We start from the raw sequence: 20470 nt of genomic DNA, 5'->3' as shown, positions 1-20470 counted from the left end.
TTTGCTGGTAGCCAGACGAATATCAATAGAGATACTCCCTGGTCCCGGGAGAATTTTGGACGGTCCTGTTGTTCTTTAGACTGTGCTTCTGCACGTTGTGGTCTCAGAGCGTGGAAGAATATTAAACACGCACTTGTTTGCTTTTAGTTCTGGGGATCTCTAATATCTGCACCCGACTACCAAGCTAGTCCTTGGCTGGTTAGGGAGCATAGGCCAGCACAGCCCAAAGTTCACTCTAACAGAGTAAGGGAGTCTGGAACCAAGGGACAGGCTGTGAGGAGGGTCTAGAGCATTGCCCCGCCCCGAGGGCGTGTCCTCTGTTGTCGCCCCGCCCCCACCTTCCTGCCTTGGCTCGGGCAGTCCGTGCACCAGCTCTGGGGCAAGCTGAGGTTTCGGTGCCTGACTGAAGGCTGCTGCAGCTAACACAGGGTCTGCGAGCGTGAATCTGTGGCCGGGGAACGCTGCCATGGCGGGGGTGCTGAGCAGAGACACGCCGGACATTGAGGTACCGGCCCCGGCCCCGGGGTGGGAGGGCCACCGAGGGGCGGGAGGGTCTGGGGGCGCGCCCAGGGAAGAGCAGGTGACTCTCGAAGTTTCCTCCTGGGACATTTGTGGGACAGGAGGGACGCGGCATTCCGAGACCAGGACCTGGTCACTTCGTAGAAGACTTAAAGGTAGCCACCTCTCTCTGCCCTAAGTCACAGTGACCCAGAAGGTCCGAGTTCAGAGGCATGAACTCCAGGGCACTGGAGCGCTCCTTTTCTCCCCTGCGACCCTCCAACTCCTGCTCCTTTCCCTCAGTGGCGTTTGGGGGACACCTACCCAGTGCCCCCAGCTACAATAGCTGATCGCTGCTGTCTGCAAAAGTGGAGGGTAGAAATCCATGATCCAGGCCGCTGTGCTGGCCAAGGTATTGTTTTCGAGTTAATTTCACATTTGGAAGAACGGAACGAAGTACAGAGGACATTGGAAAGCGCCTCCTCCCCGGAAAGAGATACAAAAAACTGCCTGTTCTCTCTCAACAATATTTGATTTTTTTTTTCTTGCACTCTGTTTCTGCAAAAAAGCTCATCGTTCTGCGAATAAGTTCCAACCTGAAAGGGCAAAACCTTTCTTTTGAGTTCTTGTAGGTACTTTTGTGTAGGCATGCTGAGGGAAAGATGGAGTTGGAGCCTGATTTTAGTCACACTGAATTAAAGCCTTGTTTCTCGGGTTTCTGTTCTGTTTTGTTTAGGGTTTTTCTTCGAGATAAAAACAAAACCAAACTCCTGAAGAATATTTGCGCTTTCTCCTCGCCCCACTTCCCTTCCTTCTTACCTCCCCGCCCCCAGCCTTTCCTCCCACCCTCTGGTGTGTTTCTTTAGAAACAATACTCTTTCCCCCTTTGTTCCCTTCTCTTGAATTAAGTTTCAAACCACCTGTTTGCAGGATAACTGGTTTTGTCTATAGTTTGCCTCTGTCCCTGGTTAAAGAACCTTTATATACTCCTAAAGGGAAGCCCGTAGTGTTTTAAAAGACTTCCTTTTTGCCTTTGAAAAATGCGTGTTACTGACAAGAGCTAAGGGATAACATGGACTTCTCTATGTAGATTACTTACCACTTTTCTTCCTCGTTTCATTTTCAGATATTGAGTCATATGATTGATTTAATGAACTATTCGTGTGTGTACAGGGCACAGGATACCATGTCTGACTAAAGTCATGGTCCTCTAACTTTGATATAACGTCCCTGGCACGTTTCTGTTGTTGTTAGACTAGATCAGTTAGCACACCTCTGGCAGCATCCAGGCTGTGCGAATTTCAGGAATCAGTGTCAGAGACTAGATGACTTTTGGCTTCCAGCTGTTTCATTTCAGAATGGTGTTTCAAGCTCAGCTGATATCATTTTTTATGCTTCTTGTGCATCTGTCTTGGAAAACAGTGTTTACTTGCAGAAAGTGAAGCTGGTGAGACATTTTGTCCAGTTTCATTGTACAAGCTTTATCCAGGAGTATGTAGTCACTCTGAGCCTTCCCCCTCCATTCAGCTGAGGGTAATCTTACTCTGTGGCCAGTCAGCCTGATGTACCTTTTTAACCTGGCATGGCAGCACTCACCCTTTTGTGAGCCTCTTTTGTGTTGTTCAATGTGTGCTCCACGCTCTAACCAACAGCATCTTTTATCACCCACAATACTTTACTCTTCCTTCAAAGTAATACCTATGATTCATGAGCTATAAATACCATGAAAGAGCATGAAATTAATCATTAAAATATAACACAGTGAGGAAAAGTACATTAAGCCCGGAGGAACACACTCAAACAGAGAGATGCCTCTGCTAATCGTATTAATTCACTGAAGTTTTCTTTGTGTTGAAGAATCAGAATTAAGTTATGAAGGCTTAGTTTTCTGTCAAATTCAAAAGCTTTGCTGAACACATTTATTAAAAGCCATCTTTGGGAGAATGTTCTGATGGTGATCATTGTCTTTGTCTCAAATACATGGAGAAGGAGGCAATTTAAATATGGTGTGAAATAGATGGGGATCAGAACACATTGACAAAGCACTTGATTTGTAAGAAAAATGGAGATGGAATGGTGGCCACCCACTGCAGTAGTGATTAATTTTCCCATTGAGCTACCTATAGAAGATGGTTTCAAAATCAGACGAGAAATATTTTGTCAAGTTACTGAAGTCTTCAAAGTTGTATTGTGTTTCTTTGTAATTTTTATCCTCAAGCCTGTATTACGTGTGAGCGGGAAGGGTGGTGAACGTTGTAGAGAGTGAGCTCTCTAAACTGCGTCTGGAATATTCCTTGGGCTGGAAGATTGACATAGGGTGTGCTATTTGATTATGAGCCTGTAGAATCAAACATTGCCATCTTTGTTGAACTTGTAGAAATGGTACAAGATACCAAGTTGTCTTTTGCTGTTGCATGGCTGTGGCTCACAGCCTGGCTTCTGGAGCTAACTGCTGGGACTGAGGCCTAACTTTGCTCCTCTTTGGCTGAGTGACCTTGATGATGTTACCGAGCTCTCAAAGCTGAAAGGACTGTGGAAAATAATGATGTGGTTAGCACTGCTGCAGGTACACAGTTTCCTGTCAGGAAAAGGACCAACATTAGCAAATGAATGGAGGAAAGGATGTTATTATCAAAAAAATCACTTCCGACAGATAGTACTTCCAAGTGCATTAATAGTAACCACATAGTTTAAATACCACTTTGCTTTCCTCTTTTGATACAGTCGAAACGTTGAAAAGCAGGACTTTTGAATGCAGGCTTTCCTGGGAGAATTTTAAAGTAGGTGAGAATTGGCCAATGGTCACTTTCCCTGACCTCAGCAATAATTCCACAGTATTTCTTCATTTGGACTGACTCACCAGCCAATATGATGTCAATATCGGCACATCTAAAAGCAAGGAAAAACGATTATTCAAAACTTCACTTTTGGGCAATATCCTGCTTCCCACTCCCCTTTGAAGATAGTTAAAAAGGAGCATGGAAAGCACATAGTTAAAGTTTTTAACCACTTATAATCATGTTGGTATTTACAGCCAAACTAAGTTATTGCTTACTCCTCTGCCACCTCCACAGTCACAGCTGAAAGCCCTTCCCTTGAATTTACCACGGAGTGAGTGTCCAGATTTACCCTGAACAGAAGAAAAGAATTCCAATCTGCTGGACACAAAATTGAATGCACTTGGAGTCAAATCCAAACGGTTTTTGAGCTACTGCTCCCCTGTCTTCCACTGAACTGAGAAGACAATGGAGAACCTATTATACTTATTAGTTAAGAAAATGATGTTTTAAAATGAGCACTTTGGAAAATGGAAATGTAAGGAAGGTCCTCTTTTAAAATCAAGAAAACATTCAAAATTGGCAAAAATAGCTAAATATATTTCAGTACAATTTTATTATAATTGCTTCTGCCACTTGGGAGGGAAAAGGAGCCAAAGGAGGAAAATCAGTATTCAACTTTATGGAAGTTGTGAGTCCTTTATTTATTTGATTCATAATTTGTTTTAGCAAGTGTATAATATTCCTTTCCTCTTTCCTGGTTTTACCCACTGGGCATCAGAGCTTATGGAAATGCAACTGAGTACAGTTTTTAAAGCTTTTTACTTAAAAACAAATGAGTTTTAGTTGTGGAATATGTACTTTTTTTCCTCCAAATTTTAAACTGTTCTATGGATCACTCTTATTTTTGAAGAGTTTCTTTTTGTAGGGAGTTTACTTGAGTAGGACAAACACATATATCTGCTTATCTGCCTTCAACTATAACTAGTTCCATTAATGTTTGTTTGCGTGTAACATACTGCCTGTTTCTGTAGCTGGGCATGTTCACAAGTCTTTCCACATATTGAAAAATAAACTATCTCTTGCCCACGTATTCAGAGAATTGATTTAGTGGTTTATTTAAAACTATAATATAAATGATGAATAATGAATCTTTCAGTGGGAGATTTTAGATTGGGTCTAATAACTCTCAATAATAGCATATAGAGTTGATTGGTTACCTAACTAAAATCTACGAATTCAGTAGTTTCCTTTCATGTATTCTGGAGGAAAATCTTTATTTGAAAAGCTGATTGATAATGATAAGAAACTAATGAGGATGCTAAGATCTAAGGTCTAATGCTGAAGAAACATGGTCTTTAAATAACTACACAGTAGTTGTACATACCATCCTATCAAAGTCTGTATGAACAGGCATTAACAAGGCTGAAAGCTAGGCCTCCCAATCGAGTACAGATGTGTCGTCATCTGGGAGATTTCAAAAGCCGAAGTTCAAGGATGTTGGAGGGTGTGCACAGAAGGACAACAAGACTGTAAACGAAGGTTGTCCTAAAATGCCATAGCAAAGTACAAAGAGAACTTTGGCATGGTCCAAGCTTCACTCTAGTCAAGGAGGAGCCTGAAGAGTAGAAATGGTCAATTTATTGTTTTTCCCAGTGACTGTAAGGACGCAGCAATAGCTACGTCTAAAAGATCTCCATTTCTTAAAACCATGTGGAAGGACTGGGGAGACAGGTCTGTGCTGGCTGAGAAAGAAGGAGTACCCAGCATGTAGTTAAAAAATCTGCACTAGGAAAATGAAGATGTGTTATCCAGGTTCATTGGGTAGCAGTGAGAGATTCTGAGTCATAATACAGGATGGAAGTTTGCTTTTAAGAAGAGCACTCAAGCCTGGCCTCTAGCATCACACACATGAACAGATATGTACTTGCACACACACACTCACACACACACACACAACATATGTCATTTCTATTCTACACTAACTAAAATGTGTAATCAGACATTTGTTGTTAGTGGCTTTATTTATAATCAGGAGTTTTATCTTCAAATATGACATGTTTACTTTCTGAATGTTTGCTTTTATTTGCTCTTAAGTGTCTTTCTCAAGACGGAAGGTGGTTTCTGGCCTCACACATCAGTAATGTGGGTCTTGAGAGTTATCCTGGAGTCAGTTGAGCTACCGAGATAACTTTGAATAGTTTCATGTAGTTCCTCTAATAGATGACCATTTTTGCTTTTATTCTTCATTAAAATACTGCTTTCATAGGTACAAAGGGCCTGCATTTAAAATAATAAGTAACTTTTATTTTAGATATTTTAGTACAGTTGTCTACTAGTGTTTGGAACTAAGAAATTTTGTATGACTTTATCTTTAAAAATGACAACATTTATTCAAGAGTTACTATTTGAAAATAGCATCATATTAAAAAATAGTTAGTTAGAATTTGTAGGATTAAATATATTTTATTCACTTAACTATCACTAAATAAGAACAAAAAATCTATGACAGGATCAGAAGTAGAAAGATAATTAACTTCATATATTTAAACTTATACAATTATATTTACAATTATAACTATATGTAAGTTCATCACGTTGCATAACCTTTGGATCTTGTTAATTTTGGAATATGATGTTTTGTTTGTTTTCAATCTTTTTTATAGTGAAATAAAATAAATAAATAAATAAAAATGATTTTTTATATTGGAAAACACCTGGCTTCAAATCCTGGTTTTGTTATTTCTTTGGATAATTGTTCCTTTATTTATTTATTTGTTTATTTCCTTGTCTATCCTTTTGGTTCTTGTTTGTTTGTTTTTTTGTTTTTTCAGACAGTGTTTTCCTAAGTAGTCCTGACTGTCCTGGAACTCATTTTGTAGACCAGGCTGCCACTGAATTTAAAGTTCTACTCACTTCTCCCTCTGGTTGCTGGGAGTAAAGACTAGTGCCACCACTACCTCCTGGCTGTGTCTCTTACTTTCATAGCCTGTCCTTTCTTCATCATCTGGTTAGAATTGATTTTGTTTATTTCCTTAATAAGGGATATGAAGATTAATGAATAAAATATCTCCACATATTACATAACATGAATGCATTTAAAATGGTAGTAGAGGGGCTGGCGAGATGGCTGAACATGTAAGGGCTCTTGCTGCCAAGCCTGACAACTTGAGTTCAGTCCTGGACCCAACATAGTGGGAGGAGAGAACCAATTTACACACACACACACACACACACACACACACACACACACAATTAATTAATAATTAATAAAAACCAAAATGGTCATGCATGTTAGCTACATAAACAGTTTTTGCAGTCATTTGGATAGATTTTGCTGGACTTTAAGGATTTCCAGACATGTTAGAAACTTGTCTTCTTTGTAAGCAGGTATTTGAGAATAGAATCTAGATTGTGTGAAGGAAGGGGGAAAGTAATGAATTCGAAGAATTACTAGGAAGGCTCATTGGGGACCGAGGCGTGCTGCAGGAATGTGTTATGAGAGTTGCTGAATACGAGTTTTTGATGGAATGGTCAAATTAAAGACTCTTGTTTGTCTTCCTTGCTACTTTCTGTATGCTTCTAATCCTATCTTAAATCCGGCCCTCTAGTGTAGGCCTTGGGGAAGGTAAAGGAATTATACTGCAGAGCTCATCTATGCAGAACTAGCAACATCTAAATGGTGGAATGAGACTGAAATTCAGGACTTGCCTCTTTTCTTACTCCTTTTATTTTTTCCAAACTATCACTTACATATGGATAAATTCTTCAGCAGTTTTGATACTACATCAAAGCTGATAAATTGGTAAATATTATTTTTGGATGCGCAGTTATTGAAAGTTTGATGCAATCTGATGCTAATTCTCTTTCTAAAAGAAACCCCATACAACTGAAACATAACAAGATATCCTGTGTAGTAAATACAGGATTTTTTTTCTAGGCAAGCACATTCACTTTAAGATTTTTATTTTTCTAGATTTTCAAGTATCTGTGAGCATACCACACTTGTTTTTGATAGTTGTTTTAACTCCTGGGATGGATTAAGCTAGAGGTCAAACTCTTTTGTTCCAAGACATCGTGTGAGTACTCTTTCTTAACAGTGACTCAGATATCCTACTTTTAGTATACATCCTGGTAATTTTCTGGAGAATTTCAGCCAGGTTGTGTAATGTGTTCTTCCTTCCCTCTGCCTGGATCATAATAATTAAAGAGGCTATGTGAGTCCCTATCTCCCAGGTGCTTGGAAATTGATATTATGAGTGCTTATGAATGTCCCCTTGAGGCAGTCTTGACTGGGCCACTTTGAAGAAATATCTCTTCATCAATAATTAAGCCCAGAGGGCCACTTCTCAGGGGACACACAGAAAATTAGATGTCAGCTCAAGGCCTGATTTATACAGATGGAGGCCACAGATGAAGGCCTGAGTGCACTTCTCCATCCCGTGTTGTTGGGGTTTGTTCTTCTGATTGCTCGTTTGTGTTGTTTTGTTTCCCGACCACTTTAAGTCAACTTAAAGTGACTTTCACTTCTCTAGGAAAAAATCATTCCTCCAGTTTTGACTTTTCTTCTGCATGCCTAGACTAACTCATTTGGGGTTTTATTCATTGTGAAATTTAAAATGGTTTATAGTAACATGCTGAAACTTTTAAAAGTTTAGTATTTCTAACAAAAGAGCAATGTGAATGTCTTCAGAAAAACAGTAGAAAAGATTGTATATATCTCTTTCTTTCTTCTTTCCTCCCTCCCTCCCTCCCTTCCTCCCTCCCTCCCTTTCTGCCTCCCTCCCTTCCTCCCTCCCTCCCTGTCTCCCCCCCCCCTCTTTCTTTTCTTCCTTCATTTCTTTCTTTTAATTAAGAGACCTGGGATGGTTTTGTTCTGTAGGTGTGAACCTTTATTGTCTGTTTCTGACCTTGTGAAGGAGATCATTCAGTCACTGTAAAGGGTTTGCTGAACCTTCAGTGAATCTGCTGTTAGTCACTCTTTTTAAGAGGCCAGTGAGACCACTCAGCGGGCAAAGGAGTCTGCTGCCAACCTTAAGGACCTGAGTTCAATCACCGTGTCACACCCAATGGAAAAAGAGAGCAAAATCCTGAAAGTTTCTCTCTGACCTCTACATGCACATAGTGGAAAGAATCTACTTGCATTTACACACACACACACACACACACACACACACACACACACGCATGTGCACAGGCACACACGCACATGCACGCCCAATAATAATAATAAATAAAAAGAGAAATTGTTTGAAAATGTGAACTTCTGTGTAGTTATATAAAGAAGGGAGATCATGTTCTGACTCTTCTGTTTGCCCATTCTGTGAGTTCACATCTACAGCTCCCCTGATGTGTTCAGAAGACACTGTTTCCTCATAGTCTTATATCATGTCTGGTTCTTACACTTATCCCATCCCCTCGTTCAATGCCCACTGAGCCTTGAGAGGAAGTCATGCTTATATTTATCCCAAATAAGACTGAGAATTCTGCTGTCTTATACTTTTTGCACCTTGGTTAGCTGTTGGTCACTGTGCTAACCACCTACTGCACATAAACTTCTTTGCTGAAGACTGAGAGCTCCATTAATCTATGTGTTTATGGTAAGTCATTAGGACTTAGTTTAATGCTATGCCAACTTTTCAAAATAATAGTCGTATATTCTCTCCTTGGACCTCTGACCTCTGTAGCCAAAGATTCTTGGCCTGACAATGGTGTTCTTTATGAGTTTTACCTTTGGGAGTACAATTTATATCTTATCAAAAAGTTGTTGATTAATCTTATGATCATTGTGCTACTATTGCACCAATAAATATGTCTTGTCTAAGAACACAAGGGTCCTGCTATGTGTAGCCAGAGTCTTTATAATAATAATTCATATTTCGTAGATAATGGATGATACCCTTTGTATTTTTTTATGTGCGGGTTCATCTATGTACACATATGTTGGTGTGTGTACAAATGCCATCTTCAAGCGTTGTTTCTCAGGCACCAACTACCATTTCTGCTGTCTCTGTTATTTTTGCTGTTTTGTTTTAGAGACAAAATCCTTTACTGGCCTAGACTTCACTGATTGGAAGGATGTCTGTCCATCCAGTCCTATGGGCTCTCCTATATTTGCCTCTTCAACACTGGGATTATAAGCATTCTGTACCAAACCTACTTTGTTGTATGTGAGTTCCAAAGATTGAATTTAAGTCCCTATGCTGTCTTACTAATCAGTCTCTCCAGCTTCCAAATATGGCTGTTCTTATCTTGAAAGTAGGACCAGAGACAGATCTCCCAGTCAGCTTGGAAAGGAGAGCAGATCTGGGGGAGAAATCAGCGCCCCTGTGGAGAGAGTTCAATACTTACCTCTGACTCTTTCTCACAGCAGCTTCAAAGCTTTGGGGACCTTCTTTTCACTGAGAAATGTTGCAGTTAAAAAAAAATGAAGTTATTTGTAATTTAAAAAAAAATATTCAGTTTCTTTCATAGATCCTTAGGGATAAATCATTGCACCTTTCACAGTAAGATGTAAATTTGTATGTGTCAACTTGTGTCTAACTTCCTTTTCTTTATCAAATTTAATGCTACACTAATTTCCATGATCATTAGTGAAGACTCAAAACATACTAAAAAGAAAATAAAAAAATTAAATGTGACCGCATAAGCTGGAGAAATGGCTGAGTGGTTCAGAGTGCTCGAATGTCTTCTAGAGGCCTCAGGTTCAGTTTCAAAATACACGTTTTTTGGTTTGTTTGTTTGTTTTGTTTTGTTGCTTTTGTTTCTGTTTGTTTTTGTTTTGGAAGGAAGAGTGTCTTTCTCAGGGAAAGACAGAAACTGCATCCGGGTGTGGCTACTCACCCGTGTTACTTATTGTCTGAACACTGTTTTTAAGTTCCAGAATGCCTAGGTATCCAGATGCAATTTTCTTGGAGAGGTGATGCAGTTTGTACTTAGTGCTTCTTAATGGAACATAGTCTGATCTTTGCTTGAGATCAGGAAGGAACAGGAAGAAAATGAGTGGGCTGCAGGCAGTTGTTTTGAACCAGCAGCATCCCTAAACCTCAGGTCAACACCTTTAATGGATAAATTACAGCGGCTGCATCTGTTCATCTTGTGTCCCAGAATGGAAACGTTCCTACTGTCTGAGACTTTGTGTTCTTCCCGTAGGACCATTGTGGCAAACCACACTGTCAGAAGATGCTTTTCACCTAGGCCAGCCTTATTTTGGAAGCAGGCGTGGGTAATAATGTGACCCTGTATCATGTTTATGCATGTGTTTTTCAAAGGACATGTGTGCCAAAGTTTTGATTATTTTTAATCTTCATAAATAATAAGAAACTATCTTTGAGTACAGATATATCTCAATTAACACACTTTTCCCCTCATAATAAGAAATTTCATACTTCGTGGGTTAATTAACACAAATAACACTGAGTTTATGCTAAATTTTAAAGCTAAGTTTACCTCCAATTTGAGGCATATGTCTCTGATTTGAACGAGTGGAAAGTGTTTGCACAGGAAAACCCTTATAAGTTCATGGAATTTGTGTTTACCATCCCCTACCTCATTTAAACAGCAAGAAATTAAAGTGTTTCTTATATTTGCTTAAGATCAGATATTCAGGATAGGCTCCTAGATGAGAAATTATCAGTAGTAAGTGCAATTAGTGTAAGAGCCTAAATAATTTTTTTTCAAGTGGTGAATATACTCAGTCTCAGTATATAGTAGCTTGCCATGTAGAAATGTTTATAAAAATGCCATATTTTCCTTTATTCTATGTTTTAAATAAATAATTCAGTGAAAAACTGCCTCATTTGTTTAATTTGTGTTTGTTTGATAGCGGGGCTTTTGAAAAATCTTAGTTTTGCATTCTAAGAGTTACACCTTTATTTTAAACAGATCTTTTGGATAACACCTTCTTTTAAAAAATACTTTATTAGTTCTTCGAGAATTTCAAACGTAAGTGTATTTTGATCATGTGCATACTCCTCCACAGCTTCTTCTAGATCCATGCCTTTTTCCATGCCCACCAAACATTGTGACCTTATTTCTTTCAACCCATCAAATCCAACTTGTGGGACCACCCACTGCAGGAGCATGGCTGACTCACCAGGAGACCAAACCCTTAGAGAAAACCAAGTCACTTTTCACCAGTGCCACAAGGACCCTTGTGTATAAGTACACCTGCATCTGTATATCTGCATGCACCTGCATCTACATGAGGCATCATTCCCTCAAAATAATAAAATAAGGGAAAATGAAAATACGAAACACAAATAACTAAGGCAAAAACATAGATTTTAAGAAAACTAGTCCCTAATGAATTATAAGAATCATAATAAAATTAATGCTGTTTTGGACACAATTCACCAGAAGTAACCCCAGAAAAATTAATAAATAGAGACAAACCTGTCTATGTAACCAATTATAGCATTTAATGTTTATTGTGATTTATAGTAAGTAATGTTACATCATTATGTATTTTAATTGTAATTGTGGAGTAGGGGGTAAAGAATATAGACCTGAGGGCCTGGCGACATGGCTAAGTGGGTAAGAACACACCGTGCAAGCATAAAGACCTGAACTTGAATTGCCAGCATCCATATTAAAAGCTGGGCATATCTATATATGACTGTAAACCCAGCATTAGAAGTCAGAGACAAATGGTTCCCGAGAGCTTGCTGCTCAACCCAGCCTAATGTGAGCTTCATGTCCGGTGAAAGACACTGTCTTGGTCAATACAATGAGCAGAGAGTGACAACAGACGACACCTGGCATCCTCCCTTGGCCGCTACCTGCATGTGCACCAGAACGTACCACAAGTCCTCAGGTACACACAGCACACATACAACATGCCCCACTCAGGAATGGGGACGCCAGCTATCCACTCTTCCTTCCACTTTAAAGTTCTGACACGGGCAAATAGCAGAAATACTTTGGTTTTAGCTCCTCATCTGTGAAATGGAAATAGCACATAGTACTTGCATTATTCTTCTACTTGGTCCTAACATGGGCAAGAATGTAGTTGATGCCAGATATCAAAATATTAATAATGGCTGTCACTTGCTGCTATGATTCCAATGATCTTTCTGCACCTTTTACTTTTAAATGTATATTTTTAAATTTTTGAAAGTGCATGAATTTACCCATAGTTTTCTTTTGTCCACTCAAAATATTTATTAATTTCTTACTGTGTACAAGACAATTGTGTCATAATAGAATGATCAGCAGCAGAAAGACTTATATTCATAGTGTTTGAGATGATGTGCTTTTGAATAAGCAAACCAGAATGACATGATGCAGAGTGATCTGTGCTTCTTCCTTTACCTGGTGGTCTGAGGAGTTCAGCTGAAAGGCTATAAGGATTTGATCTGAATTTTTTTGAGATTAGGATTTTGGAGCACTTTGGCTTTGGGAATTTTTGATTAGGGGTGTTTACCTGATGAACTATAGGCAAATATTTTAAGATCCACAGCATTGAAGTCTGAAATAATTCTTGTCACCAGAAATTCATGCAAGAGATGCACAGCCTGCTCATAGGTTTCCAAAGCTGCTTATCGACAGTGTCTTATGCTTCTTGCAACTTGGCAAGTTTTCTTTGTAAAGTTTTCTTCTGAGTGCATGCTGCTTCTTAGCCTGTGCATTTAACACGGCGTGAAGAAAGACACACATCCCGTGAATACAGTTATGATACAGAATCGAAGATGAAGCAAGCTAGCAGAAAATTGCAAGTCCTGAAAGAAAATAATTATTGCTGGGTGTGATAATACAGGATTCTAATTATGGGATCAAAGTGTGCATTGCCCTGGATGCACACTCATGAAACTTGATTGGTTTGTATAAGGTGATATCAGTTGTATTTAACAAATGATAATGAAGTTTATGCAAGCTTTGCTAAAGTCTCTCTCCACCTTGGCTTTCATATCCAGTAGCTTAGGGTACTGGAAATGTACTGGGCCTTCTTTTTCCAGGGAGAGATGGAGAAGGGTGAGCCTGGACAAAATGGACAGGTATAGAACAAATGTAGGCACAGAAGCCGCAGAGTCGAGTTCATAAGGATGACAGTGGCTGCACACCCACTGGATGTTCTGTTCCTCTGGTGCCCTGCTTCCGAACCTGACCCCCATCCTAAGAAATTGGGCTTGTTTCAGAAATGGTGAAACCAAGGACTCAGGGAGCGGACATGATCTGATTAAGTCCATGGTGAGCTGGAAACTCACAGCTCTGAATAGGAGCTCAATTTGACATGGCTGTTTTTCCAGACATTAAAATACATGATATGAAAATTAGGAATCAGAGAAGTATGTAAGCAGGGAGTCCTCTAAAAGTTACCTCATTTTTCTCTGACTGAAGGCATTCACAGACTCTCAGCAGGGTAGTTAATATTCCATTCCTCAAGGAGTCCTTCACATGTGTAAATGAAGGTGGGTGTGAAAGAGAGACTTCTAACCCCAGCCAGATGGTTGCAGTGGGGGGAGCTGGGAAGACTTCATCCATCACCTCTCAACATGGTGTCAGATGACCACTGTTGCCCTATGCCAGGCCCCTTTGACCTTCGACAGGGCAGAATCTTCATTTGTTGGGGGGGGGGGGGGGAGGAGAAAGTAAGTCAAATGACTACTGTGTTTTTTTTTTTTTTAATTCTACATTTCTTTCTCTTCCTTCTCTTTTAAAAGTCGATGTATATGTAACCGGGTGTCAGTTTCTCTCAGTTAATAATCGTCCTTGGAAAGAGGGGACTTTGTCTTCTATATCTACTTTATATCTATAATAATAACACTGTCAAGACAATCTGCTCATATTTGAAGACTCAAAAAATGTAATTACAAGGGTATAATCTGAGGCTAATTTATATTAGCCTAACCTTTGGACCCTTCGCCTATTTAGTCCTGTACAATTTTGAATTAATTATGCTATCCTGAGGAACATATTGCATAATTATAATTCACTCTGTGGTATTCCAAACAGAACAATTTGTCCAAGTCTCAGTTGCTTAAAATGAAACAATTCCCATTATTTTCGGCAGCCTATTCAAAAATAGTATAAAACCCCTTACATCTCATGACATAAAAATAAATGTAAATTGTTTTTGATAAGTTTTATCTTTTGGGATATTTTTCTTCAGGAAATTAAATCAGACTGTGGATTCAAAGTCTCAATCTGTAACTTCCTCTGCTATGGCAGCCACTTTGAATTGATCATGAGCTTCAAGTTCAAGATGTAGTGGAATAAAAATAACACCTGAAGAATCCTAAATTGTAATGGATCTCTGTTACAAAAGGCAGATTTACAAGTGATAAGCAAGCAAAGTTTATTACCATGCCTATCTCAGAAACTTGTAGAAGACACCCTAGTGATTGAGCAATTCCCCAAGGGTTGCCTTTGGGTTTTATTCAGCATCTTCAACGAAGAACAATGAAGGTTTACAAGAGAGTTAAGAAAAAGAGAAAGGATTCGGTGTCTGTGGGTGCCGTCTTAGAGGAAAAACAAGCAAGAAATCTAACAACGATAAATCCGGACTAGCTGAACATAGCGGACAATGAGGAATACTGAGAACTCAAGAACAATCGCAGTGGGTTTTTGATCCTACTGCACGTACTGGCTTTGGGGGAGCCTAGGCAGTTTGGATGCTCACCTTAAGAGACCTGTATAGAGGTGGGCGGTCCTTGGGCTTCCCACAGGGCAGGGAACCCTGATTGCTCTTCCAGCAGATGAGGGAGAGGGACTTAATCGGGGGAGGGGGAAGGAAATAGGAAGGGGTTGCGGGGAGGAGGCAGAAATCCTTAATAAATAAATAAAAAAATTAAAAAATAAATAAATGAATAAAAAAAACAAAGTAAGGAAATTAAAGACTGATTTGCACAGTGAGTCAGTAAGTGTATTCCTCTGGTTCCATCACCGAGGCTGAAGGGGAGTCCACTGCTTCCCAGCTTGACTCCTCTACTTTCCCTGGTAGAAATGAAGGCTGGACGCCTGTCATCATTTTAAACAAATTTTCTGGTTTTGTCGAGTAGAGGCAGGACAGACAGCTCTCTATCTATTTCTTGTCTTTAGCTCAACAATGCTTCTTACAAAAGGAAGAACATTCTGGTCCTCCATCCTTGCATTACCTTTGAAGCATTGTTGCGAAAATGTCATTAACTTGCTGCCCAATGACTTCCTCCAGGCATAATTTCTGAATAATCTCATTGTGTCAATAATATCTACCAACTGGTCATCATTATAATATGTGAACGTAAAAAGCATTAAAAATAAGCAATAAGTGCACTTAAAGAAACCAATGGTTCCGTTTCCTGATTTTCCTATGACCTGCTGGTAAGCAATGACTGGGAGGTGAGTGGCGCCTGCTTGTCAGTGTGTGGACCGAGCATCTTTTCCTGCCACTACAGAGTGATGAGGACGTGGAAGAGGACATAGATGGTAGCTTATCTTCTCCCCAGAGCCCACTGGAGCTGATTCTCACCTCTGCCATACTCTCCCAGTTCCCTTCCTAGAAACAACATCTTTGTTTAGCTTGGCCCTTTTTAAATCATCTTCTGGGAAGATTCAAATGTCTGTTTAACTGTCAGAGTTTTGTACATTTTTAATTTTGTATTTGGCCATTTGCCCAGAAATCTTGCAAAACTACAGATTTTTTTTTTAAAGGCTGTTTGAAGTTTAAATTAAGATTTGGAAATACTATTAAATTCTAAATTCCTTTAGGATAGTTTAAACTTTAAAAAACTGACCAATTTATGGTGATGTAAGTGAAATACATACAGGTAAATTTTAAGTTAGGAACAAGTAATAATTTCCAAGGAATACTTTTAAATTGTTAATATTGATACATTTTGCAATGTTAATATATAATTAACAATAATGTCAAGGACATTTCCCCAGCCTCCTCCATATTAATTGTTGCATGGTAGGCTAATCTGTGTTGTCATTTCAAAGTTCTGGTTATGACAGAAGCTCTGGTTTGGGATTGGTAGGCAGAATTGATAAATAATTGTGAGGGTTATTCATACACACACACACACACACACACACACATACACACACACACACACACACACACACATACCTGTACAAGTTAGGCATGCTTGTGAAATTATCAAGTATTTCATTTGGATCCATAGCCTACATGTAAGTATTTTTCTTAGATCCATAGCCTACATTTTTGGGATTATAGTTAATTTTATTCAAAGCGTACTCTTTTCACTACTCATATTTTCACTGCGAATCATTTGAAGGCCAAAGTAATGTGCTATGCTGTATTTTGTGAATATACATTATTGGGGCTTGAGAGATGACTTAATTCGTTAAGAGAATTTGATTTTCTTATAGAAGATCCAAATTGGGTTCCCAGCACCCATGTTGGGTACTCATAACTGCTTGCAACTCCAGATCCAGTTACAGAATCTGACAGCCTCTTCTTGATTCTGAATCCCCTCCCCTCCATGACACACATACACACACCACACCATACAACACATATAGACACAACACACAATACATACACACAGATACACATAACCTCACATACACACGTTCCACATAATGCATACACACACAGACACACACCACACACACATACAACACATACACACATATATACCACACACACATATACACATACCACAGAACGCATACCCCCCACACCCGCTCATGCCTTACACAATACATACACATATCCACACATATCACAGAACACATACCCCCCCCACACACCTGCGCAGACATACACACATACACACTCCACCACATACACACAACCGCACACATTATACATCACACACATATACACACATACCACAGAACACATACACAGACATATAAACTGCACAGCACCTACACACAGATACCACACACACATACACACATACTACGTAACACATATACACACAATATACACCATACACACATAGACACATGAATAACAATAAATAAATCCTTTAAAAATACACATTATTTTAAGTTTTTATCCTTGCCATAACAAAGTTTACAGAGCTGCATTGGCTATATAGCCTTTGCGTCTTCATCACAGGTATAAACAGCATGAATGATGCTTACAATCTATCCTGTTATATAATTAATTGGCAAATTAGTTAATTTCCATCACAGAGTCCTCCATTAATTCAAATTTTCATCTATGCCAGTCGAGTAACCTTAATTGAAAAAGCAATATCTATCATCCTTTGGGGGGAAAAAATGTTTAAACTTTGAGTAAATTTAAGTGCCAGGAGAGCTTATAGAAAATATGAGCCTGCTCATTTGTGGGACGTCCCTCCTTTAAAAACACATAGAAAATTTACTTTTTGGATTGAAGTGAAGAATTATGAGTGCTTATTTCCTGGTTGTGTGCCCATCTAAGAAAAATCTGCAAGAGGTAATCAGTTGAAGATAGCTTCTGGGCTAGGGATCAAATAGACATGTGTGTTTACCTCTTTTGTTTTAAGACCCCATCTGATGCAGATCTGTGCAGGTCCTGTGCATACCGCCACAGTCACTGTGAGTTCATATGTGTGTTGGTTCTGCTGTGGTTAGTTTTTTTTTTTTTTTTTAAAAAAAGATTTATTTATTTATTTATTTATTATGTATACAGTATTCTCAGTATGTATCCTGCAGGCCAGAAGAGGGTACCAGACCTCATTTCATTACAGATGGTTGTGAGCCACCATGTGGTTGCTGAGAACTGAACTCAGGACCTATGGAAGAGCAGGCAGTGCTCTTAACCACTGAGCTATCTCTCCAGCCCTGTGTTTAGTTTTTTTTTTAACTTTTTGTTGTTGTTGTTTGTTTTACGAGACAGGGTTTCTCTGTATCTTTGGAGCCTGTGCTGGAGCTAGTTCTTGTAGACCAGGCTGGTCTTGAACTCACAGAGATCCACCTGCCTCTTCCTCCCAGGTGCTGGGATTAAAGGTATGTGCCACCACCGCCCAGCTTCAGCTGTGTTTAGAAGGTCTTTTCAGGGGGGGAAACGAAGTGTTCTTAAAAGTAGGCCTCATGCCCATCAGTAGATGGCCAACAGGAAATGAGTTCAGTGGCATCCTTGGAGGTTCTTTTCTTACACTTTCATGATAGGGCATTTTTTCCCTTTCTTTCTTATTTTTATACTATTTAATTTTTAATTTGTTTTACCCCAAAGGTCCTTTGCTTATATATTATGGTTTCTAGCTGTCTTTTTATAAAATTTCTGAGCATATGCAAGAGTGAGTGGGTCTTTGCATCTCTATCTGTTTCTTATGCCTTTTCAGGGGTTCTTTTTCTTCTGTTTGTTTAGATCACCCTATTCCCATTTGTTTGGTTTTGTTTTATCTTACTATATTTTATTTTATTATCATTCTTTAGACACCTGCTTGTTATCTAATGAGAGAAAGCGGGCATGGGTTCTGAGGGGAGGGGAGGTAGGGAGGGACTGGGAGGAGTAGAGGAAGGGAAACACATCTTGTTTCAGTAGGAAAGAATTTTGATTCTAAAAGAATGTCTGCAAAGCCTACTGTTAATAAGATGGAAGGTCTCCTCATTACATAACATAATTCAGCTTAAGTGCCTACTCAGTATGAAGCTGTTGACTGCTAAGGTGTACAAAGGTTTATGTTGACGTAACAGGGAAAATATACTCAGCTTTGAAGTGCCGACTATTTCAGAGGCACAGGCAATCTTTCAAATCTTAAAAACTGTCTTTGCATCTGGGGAGACGTATCAGTGCTTACACATGCTTTCTCCTTCCGCAGAAGCCTGCGTTCAGTTTCCACCACCCTCACGCTGTCTCACAAAGGCCTTGCACACCCGTTCCAGCTAATTTAATATCGTCTTCTGGCTACTGTTGATACTGCATGCACATAGTACACATACACACTCTCGGGCACACACAATACATGAAAATGAATAAATAAATAAATATTAATAAGTAGATTTTAAAATCGGGGCTACGCATGTAATGCTTTTTTTCAGGAAGAAAAAATACCTAGTTTTACCCAAATGCATTGAAACATTGCTTATAACCTCTTATGCCTCTGACTGATCATTACTTTTAATTTATTTTCTGATTATTATTGTTTAATTTTTTATTGTTTACCAACTTAATGCATTTATTCATTGATTTTTAATTATCTTCAACTCAACCCCCATCTCTTATCTGCCTCCATTTCCTATAGCAGCTTATCGAGAAGGTGGATTGGTTCTTGCTCTTTTTCTGCCTCTGTATATGACTTCCTAATGGAGTAGGGTGATACAAAATAGAAGATAATTCAATTTATCTGAGACTTCTCTATACTATTGTATGATCTGGCCAATCTGGACTGCAAGAGTGAAGTCCTATCTCAAAATAAAAACTTAGAAAAAAAGGTAAATCTAACATTATCATTTACTGTGAAAGAATTAAAACTAATAATTAATAGTATAAAATTAAAATCTGAGGACAAACACAAGTTGGCTATGTCAAGGCCTCCTGTAGTTGTGTTGACTCATGTTTAAACTGCAATACTAATGCCCCTACCGTCAGGTTATAGTGAAAGTCAACTGAACCATCCTAATCATCTCCTAGAGAAGTGGCTGGAATATCTGAATACCTTATTCAACACCAGCTATTAAAAGCAGTGCGGGGGGAGGTGGGATGGAAAGGTTGCTCAATGGTCAACAGCACATGACCTTCTCCCAGAGGACTGGAAAACCCTCTTGGAAGCCTATAAATTCATCTCTAGAGGTTCTGATGCTGTCTTCTTGAGACTCCTCGGGTATCTGTACACACACACACACACACAAATATAAATAAATCTATAAAATATTGAAAACAGTGTACTGATACAAAACTACTTTAAAAAGGGGTTTATTTAGTTTTCCAAATTGGACACATATGTTTTTAGATGAAAGAGTTGAACTGTCTTCTTGTTCAATTCTTTGCTAGACTGAGGACAGTTTCTGAAATTACATCAGGGCCTATTGATAGAGGCAGAGTGTTCTGTATGGTAAATCTTGGGGAAGGGGCACAGGGGTGTGTTCCTTACTGTACTCTGTAGGGATAGTTTTACAAAGAATGGGTGGGAGGATGGATTGTGTAGAAGGAGTAGGGCTTTCAACACAAGCACACAGAAGGACATTGGCTGAATTGTTATTCACGTCATTGCTCTATGCTGTTAAAATTTTATGTGAGTTCAAATGGAGAAAACTATTAATAGTCAATCAATGAAGATTAAAATGAATCATGTGTTCTTTTTTTTTTCCCTGGG

General features: G+C 39.0%; 1 protein-coding gene across 1 annotated transcript in view; it reads left to right on the top strand.

Annotated features, from left to right (window-relative positions):
- The first annotated feature begins 396 nt into the window (after window positions 1–396).
- Window positions 397–20470, top strand: part of Dpyd (dihydropyrimidine dehydrogenase) — a 755789-nt gene continuing 735715 nt past the window's right edge. The window contains exon 1 of the mRNA XM_041647856.1: window positions 397–505. Coding sequence (XP_041503790.1) covers window positions 467–505 — 39 coding nt within the window. The 5' untranslated portion in view covers window positions 397–466. The remainder of the gene's footprint in view (window positions 506–20470) is intronic.

The sequence above is a fragment of the Microtus oregoni genome, unplaced genomic scaffold, assembly GCF_018167655.1.
Source record: "Microtus oregoni isolate MIOR12 unplaced genomic scaffold, Mior012 000000F_ref0000247, whole genome shotgun sequence".
Classification (NCBI taxonomy): domain Eukaryota; kingdom Metazoa; phylum Chordata; class Mammalia; order Rodentia; family Cricetidae; genus Microtus; species Microtus oregoni.
Note: the sequence above shows the minus strand (reverse complement) of the source record. Positions and strands in the feature narration are given on the sequence as shown.